The sequence below is a fragment of the Mustela nivalis genome, assembly GCF_964662115.1.
Source record: "Mustela nivalis genome assembly, chromosome: 6".
In the NCBI taxonomy this organism is placed as follows: domain Eukaryota; kingdom Metazoa; phylum Chordata; class Mammalia; order Carnivora; family Mustelidae; genus Mustela; species Mustela nivalis.
The window spans coordinates 152,229,171-152,243,952 of record NC_139025.1 but is presented as its reverse complement, the minus strand read 5'-3'; the positions used below and the strand labels follow the sequence as shown (position 1 = coordinate 152,243,952).

The following is a 14,782-nucleotide window of genomic DNA, read 5'->3' as shown; positions in this document are numbered from 1 at the left end:
TTCTAGGAAGACGATTCTCTTCTAAAAGAGCTTTCTTTCCAGTAATGAGCCTCGTCTAGGCAGAACAGGTTCAAAGACTGCTTTGCCTAAAACCTCTCCAACTGGAGACCAGAACACTTGAAATTCACTTTCTCCCTTTGATTTTTTTTTTTTTTTTATATCCACTGAGTGTCCTATATTTTATGCCACCCCTTTGGACACTGTAAGGATGTTAAAAGTTAATGTGTTTTGAGTTACTTTTTGGTTTTGTTTTTATCTCTAATAAATGCTCATTAAATCTCATGAACATGATACTTCAACAGAAATATCACCAAGTTAACAACAACAACAAATAGATTTGAGGCATCTCATGAACAGTGGGGCCACTTTTACCTGCTGGGAGCTGCTTCCCGCCCCTCACACCCCGCCGCCCCTGTGTGATCATATTTGGAACACTTAAAGGATTTTTTGAGCCAGTTTGCCCGAAAACCCTTTCTTTAAAATTAAGTCTATTTTGTAAAGAGTTTGTGTCTCCTTTTACATTACTTTGTGAGGTCGATAGCTTACAGAATGAAATGCTGTGGCATCGGTTTCAGATTTTTATCCATCTGCTTTATTTCTTGATCCTTTATTGTCAAAATCAAAACAATTCCCCACTTTCCAGAAAGAAACCTGGATCCTGTGTCCATCTGGTTGACAGTCATGTTAAGGATTTACAGGAGCCAAAGAGCAACAACCCTACAGAGGCAAGAATAGCAAAAGGGAAGGATTTCCTGAGTTAAGCTCCTGAACCTCCAAAGATTTCTCAGTTGGGACCATAAAACCTTAAGGCTCCGTCCATTACGAACGAACGCGTCTTGGGTAAGATGCTGCGAATTTGAGAATGACTTACTAGAAATATAATAGGAAGTTGCACATGGATTGCAAATCCTAAAATTGTGGCAGGATCCTCCAAAAGAAATGCATCACAGCCTCCCGAGTGTGCCGGCGGGATGTCAGACAGGACCGGGACGCTTGGCAGGAAGCGAGGACTCGGGACCCGCATGTAGAGCGAGTCGCTCCTTGCCAGTCGCCCACAGCCCATGGGGGGTGGGTTTCCGTGACTCCCGTGCCGGCCTCTCTCCTTCCCCCTGGTCTTAGTTTACTTGTCCTCCTGTATATGCGTCTCTTCCAATAAGCCGTTGAGATCTTTGGGGATCGCAGGAGGTGGGGCGAGACGTCCTAAATGACTTGCGAAATCCTGCTCTGACCCTCACGCGCCCTCCTCTCTTCCCGCAGAGAACAGCCCATCTTCACCACGCGGGCGCACGTCTTCCAGATCGATCCCAGCACCAAGAAGAACTGGGTGCCGGCGAGCAAGCAGGCGGTCACCGTTTCCTACTTCTACGATGTCACCAGGAACAGCTATCGCATCATCAGCGTGGACGGAGCCAAGGTACCACCCGGAGGCCGACGCCACCATTCCCAGTCCCTGCTTTGTCAGCAAGAACCATAGGATACGGGGGTGCCCCGGGGGCTCAGTCCGTTAAGTGTCTGACTCTTGCTTTTGGCTCATGTTGTGATCTCGGGGTCCTGGAATCGAGCTCCGCCTTGGGCTCTGTGCTCAGAGCAGAGTCTGCTTCAGATTCTCCCTCCCTCTCTCTCTCTCTCAAACAAATAAGTAAAATCTTAGGAAAAAATGTCACTACGCTATGTTGCAAAGTGGAGGGGAAAGGATGCACCCAATTCCTGCCACGTTACACAGGTGTTCCTGTTACAGTCATGACGCTGGTCTAAGCCACACCCTGCCTTTTTTTTTTTTTTCCATTTAAAACAGATTGCATGGAGCACTGGGTGTGGTGCAAAAATAATGAATACTGTTATGCTGAAAATAAATAAAAAATAAATTTAAAAAAATTATGGCAAATGAGGGAAAAAAAAAGAAGATTATTTCCCTGTTACCACGTTGTCTTCGTAACTAGCATTTTAATGCTTGTGTAACAGTTCCACCAAGGGCCTGCACTCTTCTTAATCTCTCCCCTTATGGTTGCCTATGTTCGTGGCTTCCAGTTTTTTCCTGGTCTAGATAATGAGCATCTTTATAAAACAAGTTCTCCCACTCATTCATCATGTACCTATTGCTTTCTTTTGGGTAGTTCCTTAGGTTCGATTCCTGGAGAAAATACGGTATGCTGAGATAGTAATCATTGATTCATGGCATGTGACCACTGTGACCAGATTGCTTTCTGCAGAGTCCGTTCTTCTAGTGTGCATGAGAATGCTGGCATATTGCACACGTCCCAGCAATTATAACTAGATAGGTGTTAGATCTAGCCTGGTTTTTATGTTATCATTCCTAGCGATCGAATTTGATTAAAAGATTTTGGAGAATTTCTTGAAATACCTTTTTCCCCAGGTATTTGTATTATTCTGCTGTCTTCCTTGATATTTTTGCCACGTTGCTATGGCGGCAGAGTAAAGAAGGGATAGCAACAGAAGTATCGCCAAGTTAACAGAAAAAAAAGTAGATTTGAGGCTTTATGATTTCTTTTCTGTCTTTAGGCAGTGTTCATCCCACTGGACAGTTTTACAATTTCCATTATCTGCTGTCACCCTAAACTCAGTGTATCTGGGGCACCCAGGCATCTCAGTCAGTGGGGTGTGTGACTCTTGATCTTGGGATCTTGAGTTCAAGCACCATTTTGGAGGTAGTTTACTTAGAATAATTAGGTAAATCAACAAAGTCACTTATAAAAGAAGAAAATGAAATTCACTGTATTTGAAGCAGAATTCCCCTATTTTCCCTCTAAACCTCTTCCCCATTTTCATTCCCTATCAATTTAGGCTGGGAAAAAAAAAAAGAAAGAAAAGCACAAATTCATTCCCTTTTTAGTTGGTCAGAGAGTCTGCTTTTGAAGGGCCTCACATTTATGCCTAGTATTTTAAGACCATAACTTGTCCTGAAAGTCTTTTTTTTTTTTTTTAAGATTTTTTTATTTCTTTATTTGACAGATCACAAGTAGGCAGAGAGAGAGGGGTAAGCAGGCTCCCAGCTGAGCAGAGAGCCCGATGTGGGGCTGGATCCCAGGACCCTGGGATCATGACCTGAGCCGAAGGCAGAGGTTTTTTTGTTTTTGTTTTTGTTTTTTTTTAAGATTTTATTTATTTATTTGACAGACAGAAATCACAAGTAGGCAGAGAGAGAGAGGAGGAAGCAGGCTCCCCGCTTAGCAGAGAGCCTGATGCGGGGCTTGATCCCAGGACCCTGGGATCATGACCTGAGCCGAAGGCAGAGGCTTTAACCCACTGAGCCACCCAGGCGCCTCTGTTTTTGTTTTTTTAAAGATTTTATTTATTTATTTATTTGTCAGAGAGAGAGAGAGTGAGTGAGAGCGAGCACAGGCAGACAGAGTGGCAGGCAGAGGCAGAGGGAGAAGCAGGCTCCCTGCGGGGCAAGGAGCCCGATGTGGGACTCGATCCCAGGACGCTGGGATCAGGATCTGAGCCGAAGGCAGCCGCTTAACCAACTGAGCCACCCAGGCGTCCCTGAAGGCAGAGGTTTTAACCCACTGAACCATCAGGCGCCCCAAGTCTTTTTTTTTTTAATTGGAGTATGACTAGCCTGCAGTGTTGTCTGGGTTTCAGGCGCACCATGTGTTGGACAGTTCCGTCCCTCATGCGGTGCTCCTCGCGAGAAGGGTAGTCACTGTCGGTCACCAACAGACACTTTTACAGGATTATGGGCTGTTTTCCCTATGCTGTACTTCTCGTCCCCACGACTCATTTATTGATCTTCTACCCAGAAGTTCACCCCTCTCAGTGGTCCTTACAGATTTCCTCCTTCCCTCCCACCTGCCTCCCCTCTGACAACCGTCGGTTTGTTCTGTTTTTTGTTGGTCCGTTTATTTTGGGGATTCCACAAATGAGGGAAATCAGACGGCATTTGCCTTTGACTTGCTCCCTGTAGCCTGACTCCTTCTAGGTCCATCCGCGCGATCATAGGTGGGGAGAGCTCCTTCCCCCAGCCTGAGGGATGCTCTGTTGTGCGCACACGCCCGCGCCCTTGGCCCGTTCATCGGGGATGAACACTGGGCTGCTTCCGCACCTACTTTGGCGACTGTAGATAATGCCCGGGAAACACAAGGGTGCGTATCTTTTTAAATTAGTGTTTTCATTTTCTTTGGGTAAATACCCAATAGTGGATGACTGGATCGTAGGGTAATTTTATTTTTGATTTTTTGAGGAACCTCTGTACTGTTTTCCACAAGGGCTGCACCAGTTTACGTTCCCACCAGCAGTGCCCGAGGGTTCCCTTTCCTCCACATCCTCGCCAACACCTGTTATTTCTTGTCTTTTTTTTCTTTTCTTTCTTTTTTTTTTTTTTTTAAGACTTATTTATTTGAGGAGCGCCTCGGTGGCTCAGTCGTTCAGTGTCTTCCTTCAGCTCAGGTCATGATCCCAGAGTCGTGGGATCGAGCCCCACCTCAGGCTCCCTGCTCAGCGGGGAGCCTGCTTCCCTCTCCTGCTCCTTCTTGCTTGTGTTCCTTCTCTCGCTCTCTCTGTCACAAATCAATAAAATCATTAAGAAAAGATTTATTTATTTGAGAGCGAGAGAAGTCCCAGCAAAGGGGGAGAACCCCAAGCAGACTCCCCGCTGAGCACAGAGCCTGATGGGGGGCTCCATCCCATAACCCTGAGATCACGACCCAAGCTGAAACCAAGAGTCAGGCGCTTACCAGACTGCGCCACCCAGACACCCCTCTTGTCTTTTCAGTCCTGGCTGTTGTGACAGGTGTGAGGTGCTGTCTCACTGTGGTTTTAATTTGCATTTCGCTAAGGAGGAGGGATGTTGAGCACCTTTTGTTTGCTTAGAATTTTCGTAGCCTTTTTTTTTTTTTTAACATTTTATTTATTTATTTGACAGACAGAGATCACAAGCAGGCAGAGAGAGAGGGGAAGCAGGCCCCCTGCAGAGCAGAGAGCCCGATGCGGGGCTCGTTCCCAGAACTCCGGGATCATGACTGGAGCCAAAGGCAGAGGCTTTAACCCACTGAGCCACCCAGGCGCCCCTTTTTGTAGCCTTCTGACCGGCTCCCCTCTCCTGCCTGAAGCCTGCCCCACCCTCTGCCTGTAGGCCAGAAGCCCTCGGAAGCAGGGGACTGGGGGTTTGAGCAGGGGAATGGGGCCTGGTGGATGCTTCTTGCTCCTCAGAGCCCCCAAAGCAGAGAAGCCTCCATTGGAATGTCCTCGAGGGAAGTTGGGAGAGCCTCGTCTCCTCCTGATCTCCTGACGAGGCTTCTTGTCCTAAGACAGAATCCCTCCTTTCAGCAGCGTTCTCTCAGCAGAGCGAAAACTGCAGATGACGTTGGTCGGGCGCCTCAATCCTGTCTTTTCCTTCCAGTTGTCACAACCCTTCCTCCTACGGGAACCTCTCCCTTCCTACGGAGGAAGGGAGCCCAGAAGTTTTCATTTCACAGTTGAGGTCGAGGACAGGCAATCACCCAGCCCAGTTTCGCACGGCCTGTGAGGCTTGGCAGGCCGGCGCCTGTGGCCAGACCCCGGGACACCAACTGCCCAGCGCTTGGGTTGCAGCAGGCTGGCCCTGGCCGGTAGAGCAGCGCATCCTGACACGATGTCACGCGAGCCGCGTGTCTTCTTCCGTGTTTGGACAGCCGCAGCTGGTGTGGCAAAGATATCTAAAGACTGGCAGGGGCTGGTTCTCTCCTTTAAGCAAACAGGAGGAGACAGGACAGGGTTCTGCTGAGCACACGTGGCAGTGCCTGGCACCCAGGAGTTAGGCAGTTGTGTTTGATGAGTGAATATCTGCAAGGTGCCTTTATTATTATTATTATTATTGTTGTCGTTGTTATTGTTGTTATGGTTATTATATTATTGTTGTTATTGTTATTATTTTTTCTATTCTATTATTATTATTATCTCTGTTATTGTTATTGTTATTATTATTGTTGTTGTTATTATTATTTTCTTCTATTCTATTATTATTATTACCTCTTCCCTTCTCTGGGCTTCTGAGCTGGGATCGTCGCGCCTCCTGCCGGGATGTTCTGCTAGGGGTGGTGAATCAGGCTGACCTGCTTCCTTTTATCTGTTGATGCTGTCACTTCATCTGCTGTCCTCGAGCTGGGTTTGCATGGGTGTCGGTGGAGTTATCCAAGGATACATTGGGCTTAAATACAGATAAAATGACTTGCTTTGAGAAAGTGCTTTTAGTCCTCTTAGCTGGGCTTTTAGTGATTTGTCCAAGTGTCAGCCGCTCTCTCCTCCAGCTCTGCGGCTCTTGAAGGCTGCGGCGGTGCGGTGGCGCGCGAGCCAAACCAGGCAGCTAAGAGAAATCAGATGGGGGGGTGTGGAGGGGAGGGGGGCTGACCCCGGAGCTGTGGAACAGAGCCAGCTCAGGGTTGACTTGGGGGACCTGTCGATTTAGGGAGTCACTTGCAGAGTGGGAACCCGGCCGTGGGACGCCACTGGAATTCAGAGATGGTTGTGGTGGCGAGTGTCCAGTGCAGGTGTGTCGGTGGGAGGAGCCGCTGGAGGCGGGGTGAGGAAGGGACCTAGGGCACAGGCTGGTTGACATCTGGGCAGATGAACGGACCCTCCTTCTCTTGTGAGACAAGAGAATAAGGGGCGGGGGCCGGGGTTGGGAACTAAATCACAGGCTGGGGGACACCTCCCCACTGACTCATTTGCGTGTGGGTGACAGAAAGGGAGCAGTGAGCTGGGCAGTTGTTTGGGGGTCTGGGATCCTTGCTCGGAGCGGGCACGGGGGGCATCTGCGGAGCGTCTGCCGCCAATGGGACCCACCCGCTGAAGTCCCGCGAACGAGCCAGATGGGTGCCTCGCAGTACGGGTTTGCCTCCTGAGATAAACAGCACCCTGTGCGAGTTACATGCTTCCCACAGCAGAAAATGTCACCTGAGACACAGAGTAAATTGCATCTCTCTGAACTTTCCCAGAGTCAGCACTTGAGTGTTTGAGTAAATTATATACATTCTGGCATGCGGTGGTCCTTCCGGCAGCTGAAAGCAGAGCCCAGATAATAGCAATTGAAAGGCACTGGAGAGGGGGGCCTGGGCGGCTCAGTCAGTTCAGCCTCTGCCTTCAGCTCAGGTCATGATCCCAGGGTCCTGGGATCGAGCTCCACATAGGCTGCTTCTCCCTCTCGCTCTGTCTGCTGCTCCCCCTGCTTGTGCTCTCTCTCTGTCATATAAATAAAATCTTAAAAAGAAAGAAAGGCAGGCATCAGGAAACGACAGGAAGGGAGGAAGGAAGGAAACCATCGAAACCATAGAAACACCGTGAACACAAGGGACTAAAATTCCAGAGAAGTGAGGACCGCTCAGAGATGACGATGACAATGGCAGTTGGCAGCTCTTTTCTGCCGTGAACGTTGGCCAGGCCAGGCTGCAGGTGGACGCTGCTGGGGGAGGAGAGAAGCCCCCGGGGCAGGGAACAGTGGGGGCCAGAGGGTCTTTAGGCCACGGCTGGCTTCCCCACTAGATGCGGCTGAACGGCAGGTGTGCGTGGGTCTGCAGGGACAGGCTGAATGTTGCTGCGGGTCCAGAGAAATTCCCCTCATATTTACAGTGCTTAGAACGAAGACCTCCCCAAGGGGTCTAGAAGGGAACAGCAAAGACCCGAGAGCCCCAGAGACAGCGGGGAGGGGGAGACTCGCTGCGGGGGGGGGGGGTCGTCTCTGTACCCTCCTCCCCTGGGAAGGGCACTCGCCGGTGCGGCAGGAGGTAGAGGCTGAAAATCCATGCTCGAGCAGGAGGGACTTGGGAGCTAGAATGAGAGGCTGGGGAGCGAGTGGCCCAGACACACGGCCAGCTTCTCCTGCTGAGGTTTGCCAGATTTGGAAGTTAAAATTTGGAAGGCCTCAGAGCAAAGCTGGGGACGTCTGACAAACAGAACTGAATCTCCTGAAGCGTCTCGGGGACGTGGGGATAGAGACCGGCCAGGCTCCCAGTGGAAAGCCCTAGAGGGCCTGCCCTGAGGCAGAGGCAGAGGGAGCCTCACCAGACCGGAAATGGGGCCCTGACACAGCTCCGTCCCAGAGCGAAATAAGGATATCTTGGATTCCTACCTGCCCAGCAGACAAGGGAGGACACGTCCTTTGTAGGCGACAATATCCCGTGGAACCCTAACCAGTCCTTTCATACCCATTTCCCACCATACGGTGAAAAAGCCTGGACACCCAGAGACGCAAGACCATCGGCCTAGAATCAAGAGAAGCAAAACCCAGATAGTAGAACCAGGTTCCGGCACAATCCAGACGTCAGAGTCAGCATCGAGCATTTCTGAAGAACCATGATTATTATCTTCAAGGAAACAGAGGGGGAAATGGACAAAGTAGATGACAGGAAGGATATCCCCCAAAGACTTAGACATTTTTTTTTTTTTTTTAAAGAATCAAATGAACATTCTAGAACTAAAAAAAATGCAGAGTCTAAAATTGAGTTCAGTGACTCAGTTTAGCAGCAGATGGGTTCTGTCAGGAGCCGGGATTAGTGAACTGGGGGACAGACCGATAGAACATATATCCAGATTGAAACAGAGAGAACCAAGAATCAGGGTGATAAGAGCCGGTAGGAACATGAACTGTGTTGGGCGCACTCAGAAGGTCTAGCATATGTGTACTTGGAGCCCCAGAGGAGAGCAGAGAAGACGGAGCAGAAGCGGTGTTCTTAGACTGGTTGAGAATTTTCCAGAAAAGAAAGAAAGAAGGCAAGAAAGCAAGAAAGAAAGAAAGAAAATTGAGTCTACAGGTTTGAGAAGCTAAATGAACCCCCAGCAGGATACAGATTCAGCTCTTGAAGCCTGTTTGTCCTTGCTCTGTATGTAGTACATACTTTATATTCCTTTTAACCACTTACTAGCTCTGTGACCTTGAACATGTCATTTGACTTTGTTGAGCCTCAGTTTTCCCATCTGTAAAAATGGGGATGAGAAAGAAGATGGTGTGAAAAAGTGTCTTGGGAATTATTACACTGCAAAGAAATACCAGTGTTCCTCGCCTCTGTTGTTCCAGCCTGACTGACCCTGGGACAGCGTGTTTGGGGCCAGCTCCGGAGGTGTGTCCTGTACTCCGCTCAGCCTCTGTCCTCTGCCTTTCAAGAGGGCTTTGGAGAGGGGTTTTGGAGGCTGACTTAGAGGCATAGGAGCACAAAGATCTAGAAAGAATCAGGATTCTGAATGGGTCTGGTGATTGCTTCAGCCTCCCAGAATTCTGGTAATTGGGAGGTGACCGGGGTTGGCTTTCTGGGATCACGTGATCCACTCTGATCCAGCGCCCCGCCACACACCTGCCCTCAGCCTGCTCTGATTGCACCATATCAGTCCCGCCTGGGGCTGAGCCAGACCCCAGTCAACCTCTGACGTCCCAGAAGCATTTCTTCATGCTCACTCCTGGTTTAGGTCTGCATTTTCCATGCCCCACTCCTCTGCCCCCATCTCTGATAGTGTCGGGTGACAGCAGGCAGAGCTCTGGACCCGCTCTGCTTGCATCGTTATCTGAAAAATGCTTGATCACGTGTCTTCACTCGCGTGAACTGTGGTGTTCTAGGAGTTATGATGGTCAAAGGGAAAAGACGGGGAGTTCAGTGGAGGCATCCATGGTGCAGAATGAGAAGCATGTTGTACAGAAATTCCAAATGCAGGTTTCTGAGTCTTTTCTCTAGGCTCTGCTCCTTACCAGGTCATTTCCCCTGTGACCTGGAGGGGATAGTCCCACCGTACATGTCACACGAGCTGATGGAAGTAAACCATTCAAGACATGCTCAATACGTAGCAATTGCTGTTCTTTGTATTAACTTCCAGAGTTATTTTGGCAAATAAGCAAGGTTTGTACTTGAGCTAATGCCTCCTTAGAAAACTCAGTAGGGGGCGGGGCGCCTGGGTGGCTCAGTCATTAAGCGTCCGCCTTCAGCTCAGGTCATGATCTTGGGGTCCTGGGATCGAATCCTGAGGAGCCTGCTTCTCCCTCTCCATCTGCCTCTCCCCCTGCCCGTGCTCACTCTCTCATGCTCTCGCTCTCTCTCAAATAAATAAAATCTTTAAAAAAGAGAAAGAGAAAGCTCAGTAGGCATTCATACACACATAGCGATGATACCTCTGTTTCTAGAGGCGACTCTGACTCCCTGTTTGGGTCTCCTTATTAGTTAAAGCAAGAATCTGTGGCCAGAAGGTCCGTCCTTCAGCGGAATAATTGGCTGACATTCCCACCATGGAAAGGGAGGTCATGCTTGTCAGCGTTTTCTTTTCCCTGTTTTATCAGTAATGAGTGGAGCTGACTGTCGAGAACGCACATTTCCTTAATAAGGAAAACTGCTAGTAGAGTCATCCTTTAGCATTCTTACAGGCACACCGCAGAGATACGTGGGTTCAGTTCCAGACCAAGGCAATAAAGCCAGTGTCACGATTAAGCACGTTACGTGAGCCTTGTGGTTTCCCACAGGCTCGTCATGTGTGTGCTGCGTCCGTCCGCACCGCGTGCCACAGCAGGACTTTGGGAAAAGTCCACGCCTTAATTTAAAAATGCAGTTTTATTGCAAAAAATGCTAACAATCCCCTGAGCTTTCGGTGAGTTGCCGTCAACGATCACGGGTCATCATCCCAAGGACAGGAATTGAGAATGTTTGAAATGCTACAAGAATAATCCCGATGTGACACCGAGAGGCGAACGGAGCAAAAGCTGTTGGGATGGCAGCGCCCGCAGGGTTGCCGCGAACCTTCAGTTGGTAGAAAGTGCGGTTATCGGTTATCGGGGTACGGGACAAAGCGAAGCCGCGGAGCCAGGTGTGCCCGCACTCAGAAGGCTGTGTTTCTGCTCAGAGTCACAGACTCTTTCACGGGAGCCGTGAGCTGTGGGTTCTGCCCTCCAGCCTGGCACAGACATCCGCTTTCCCCAGGAGTGTCCCTGGGAGGCCTAGGGCTTCGAAGGGCTTCTGCCGGGGTGAGCCTCCTGCTGATTACTCACTGACACTTCTAGATCGTTCAGTGGCTGTTTGTTTACACGTCTCTCCCCTCTTCCTACTTCTGCGGCGGGAGGATCAGGCGTCCGGACTCTTCCGCCCCTTGTCCTCGGTGAGCAGCGCGCTGGGCGAGCAGATGCTCGGTCGACGCCGAAGGCCGGACCCCGCCGGGGCTGGAGGGCCTCCTTTTACCCCCGCTTCACTCGGTGCCCTCGTTCCCCTGCCGGGGTCTCCGAGAGGCTGATCTGCGGGCTCCAGCCCTGCGTCCGCGGAGTCTCTGGCTTCTGGGTGGGGCCGGCCCCTGGCAGGGAGCACAGGGCAGAAGCGAGGGTATCGGCTCTGTGGGCTCCCCTCCGGGGAGATGCCGGGCGCAGACTCGTCTGTCAAGACAGCCTGTAGCTGCCAACCATGACCCTGGCCTTCTGCAGCCTGTGGCCTCTTCCTCCCCTCATCCTTTCAGGCCACGGAGGGGGCACCATTGAGCGCCCAGTCCCTGCACCCCTGCCGACAGTTTCTCTACACCCCACTCGTACCACGACCGTTGCTTTCTCTGTAAATTACCCGTCCACGGTCATCCCGGTCGGAGCATGGCTGTTCCTTCTTGTCGGGGAACGGTGAGCCCCAGTCACTGATGGAGCACACGGGGGCTCCAGGTGCTTGAAAAGGGACATAGCGCGGCTCCTCCGAGAGTGTGCGGCGTGGCTGGCTCCCCGCTAAAGGCTATTGGTGCCCCGGAGCTTTGGGGAAATAAACAGCAGTTTGGGAAACTAGTCTCTTCTTAGGGCAGACTTTTTCCCGCCAACTGTAAGATCTTATTGTAGAGCGACCGTCTGTTTTGGGGTCTCTGCAGGGACCCCTGATTATGGGTGTGTGTCTGATGTGGCGGAGTCTGTGCTGGCAGGCCCCGGGGGCAGATGCCGTGGGGCGAGGGTGTGCGCTGGGTGCTCCGTCCAGGTCAGACCCAGCGTTCAGCTCCTCTTCTTCTGGCTCTTTCCTGCAGGTGATCATCAACAGCACCATCACGCCCAACATGACCTTCACCAAGACGTCGCAGAAGTTCGGGCAGTGGGCTGACAGCAGAGCCAACACCGTGTTTGGCCTGGGGTTCTCCTCGGAGCAGCAACTGACGAAGGTAAGGCGGTCGTCCCGTCGCACGCTCTCGTGCCTCAGTCCCCGGATGCCGCCCCTGGACAGGATTCCTCTCCAGGCTTTGATCTGAGCCCCTCCGGTGCCATAGGGCTGCCTGACCCGATGACATTTTAGAGACCCCAGGTGCCCCAAAGTGGAGCCGTAGTTGGGGAAGGAAAGCTCACGTGCCACCTGCCCCTTCAGAGCCTGAGGTCGCGGCCCCAGCAAACCAGCAAACCGCTCTACCTGTGGTTCTTTTCCCATGTGGGGTCACCCCGATCCCTGGGTCCCACATGCACCTGACAGCCGTCAGCATCAGTGACCCGTTAGCAGAGGACAGGGCTGCCGAATACCGACAGCACACAGTTCCTGTCCTGGGGTCCCTATACCCCTTAAAAGATCACAGTGTTTGGGGTGCAGGTCGCTTTTTTTCCCCTGGGGAAAGGATTCATAGCTTTGATTTGATTCTCTGATGGGGCTTGGGACACACTCTGTAGACAGTCAGAAAGGTGTCGAGGAGCCGGTGGTGACCGAACGCAGCTGGAGAACCCCAAGGTCTGTTGGAACAGTCTGAGCGCCTCGATGGCGGGACAGAGCTTTTCTGGTCGAAGGGGTCTTCTCGTCGTAGGCTGTTGGAAGAGCCGTGCGGGGTGCAGGGAAGGCCTTGCCCGAGAGCAAGACTGGCTAGTTTACAGGACACAGAACTTACAGGAAGGACGTCAGAGGGTCTTGGAGAATCTGAGGGAGTGTGGAAAGGGAAGGGCCAGAGCCGGGCTGGCTGTAGGAGGCTTGGCTTTAGGACTTATCTCTAGACAGTTGCTGTGAACGTACTTCCTGAGCTGTGGCCGGGCCCACGCGGGGCCCGGTGCTGAGAAGACAGAGCTGTGGTCCGTCCCAGAGGCGTTCACAGAATCCCAGATTCCAGGGGACTTGACTGGGTCTCTGGGTATGGACCTGGCTGCTTGGGCTTGCTGTGTATACTGAAGACAGCTTTCGGGGGAGAGTGGTGGAGACAGGTCGGGAAGCCACCATGCAGGGGCCCACAGATTTGCACCTCGCGTCTGTCTAGCACACGAGCACAGGCTGTGTGCACACACGCACCTACACACTTCTGCACACACGCATATTTCTGAGGAGGCCTGCGGCCCACAAGGCAGCCATCCTGCCTCCAGCAGAAAGGAGCCCCTGATGGAGGACACCCCACGGACCGTCCTCTTTGGCATCTCCACGTACTTCCATGGGGATGCCACTCCCTAGGAGCCCCAGAGACTGGAAATGGCCTGGTGGCCCTCTGGGCATCCGTCTTATGCCTGCAAGCTTGCAGAAGCATTCTTTGCTGGGTGACAAAACCTCCCCTCCTGGGATGCCTGAGCGCCTCAGTCCATTAAGCGTCTGCCTTCAGCTCAGATCATGAGCCCAGAGTCCTGGGATCAAGTCCTGCATTGGGGCTCCCTGCTCAGGGAGGATCCTGCTTCTCCCTCTCTTCGCTCTGCCCCTCCCCCCCATCCGTGCTCTCTCACTCTCTCCAGTAAAAACATAAAATCTTTAAAAATAATCATAAACCTCCCTTCCAGTTCATTAGGGCCCTGACACCAGGAAGGAAGCAAACTTTTTGAGTCTAGGTCTGTGGATGTCATTGTGGAAACAATGTCCTTTGGTCCCCGGACTCGTGTGCTGCGCCTCAGAGGGGAAGCAGCGTGTCCCACGCGTCTGGAAAGTGTGTGCTGCGGCAGGCAGCCCCGTGGCGTTCTGTAGGGTGGGAAGACTGAGAATCCTTCACTTCATTTTGTCTGCGGAGAAGGGGGTTTGCTGGTTTGAGCCAGTGCAGTGTGGTGTAGACGACCTCAGGCGGGTCTCTGAGCGGCGGGACCGGCAACGCCGACCTTGTCTGTCAGGTGAGGACGAGTCACTGTGTCCTGTGGACGAAGGGGCCAAGGCAGGCGGCTCTTCACCGAGCACCTCGGTGCTCACGTCAGGGAATGAGGCCGAACTGGAGGCTGCGGCGGGATCACTGTGGTTGGCGGTGGGCACGCACCCCGCTAGAGATCGGGGTGGCCTGGAGAGCAGGAGTGAGTTGTCAAGGTCACATGGTGCCCAGGCCAGTGTGTCTGTGAGCCTTGTGGGCAGGCCCTGGGCTGCCAGGAGAAGAAGGTCTGGGTGTCCCTAGCTTGGCCCTAAGGATTCCCTTTGGCACGGAGGCGGGGAGCTGGGGAGACTGTCTTAGTCCATTTGGGCTGTCAGGACCCCGGGCCACACACAGCAGAGCTGCGCTCTCAGAGCCCGGGGGGCCAGAAGGCTGAGACCAGGGCCAGCACCGAAGGCCTGCTGCCTGGTTGTTTGCCGGCACCTTCTCGTGGTGCTTTCCTGTGCTGGAAAGAGAGCCGCGGGGCTCTGTGGGGTCTCTTATGAGGGCGCCTGTCCCATTTATGCGGTCTTCACCCTCCTGAGGTGAGAGGTGACCTCATCACCTCTCAGTGGCCCTACCTCCTGATCCCTCACCCTGGGGCCTCGGATCTCAACATACAAACTTGAGGGGGTCACAGGCTTCCAGCCAGTTGCAAGCACTCACGTGGGATGTGAGTGTCTTCAGACTCCAGTTCTATGGGACCCCCCCTGGGTTCCACTGATCTCTTTGTCACTAACCTTCCAAATTTGTTTCTTCCCGGTCCCTGCCCGGGCAGTGAGGCCCCTGACCATTTTCCCAA

At 52.2% G+C, this 14,782-nt stretch overlaps 1 protein-coding gene across 2 annotated transcripts in view; it reads left to right on the top strand.

The window, feature by feature from the left end:
* HOMER2 (homer scaffold protein 2) overlaps positions 1-14,782 on the top strand; it is an 88,274-nt gene that overhangs the window by 44,606 nt on the left and 28,886 nt on the right. For both annotated transcript variants that reach the window (XM_082736181.1, XM_082736182.1), the window contains exons 2-3: positions 1,258-1,414; positions 11,950-12,081. In XM_082736181.1, coding sequence (XP_082592307.1) covers positions 1,258-1,414; positions 11,950-12,081 — 289 coding nt within the window. The remainder of the gene's footprint in view (positions 1-1,257; positions 1,415-11,949; positions 12,082-14,782) is intronic.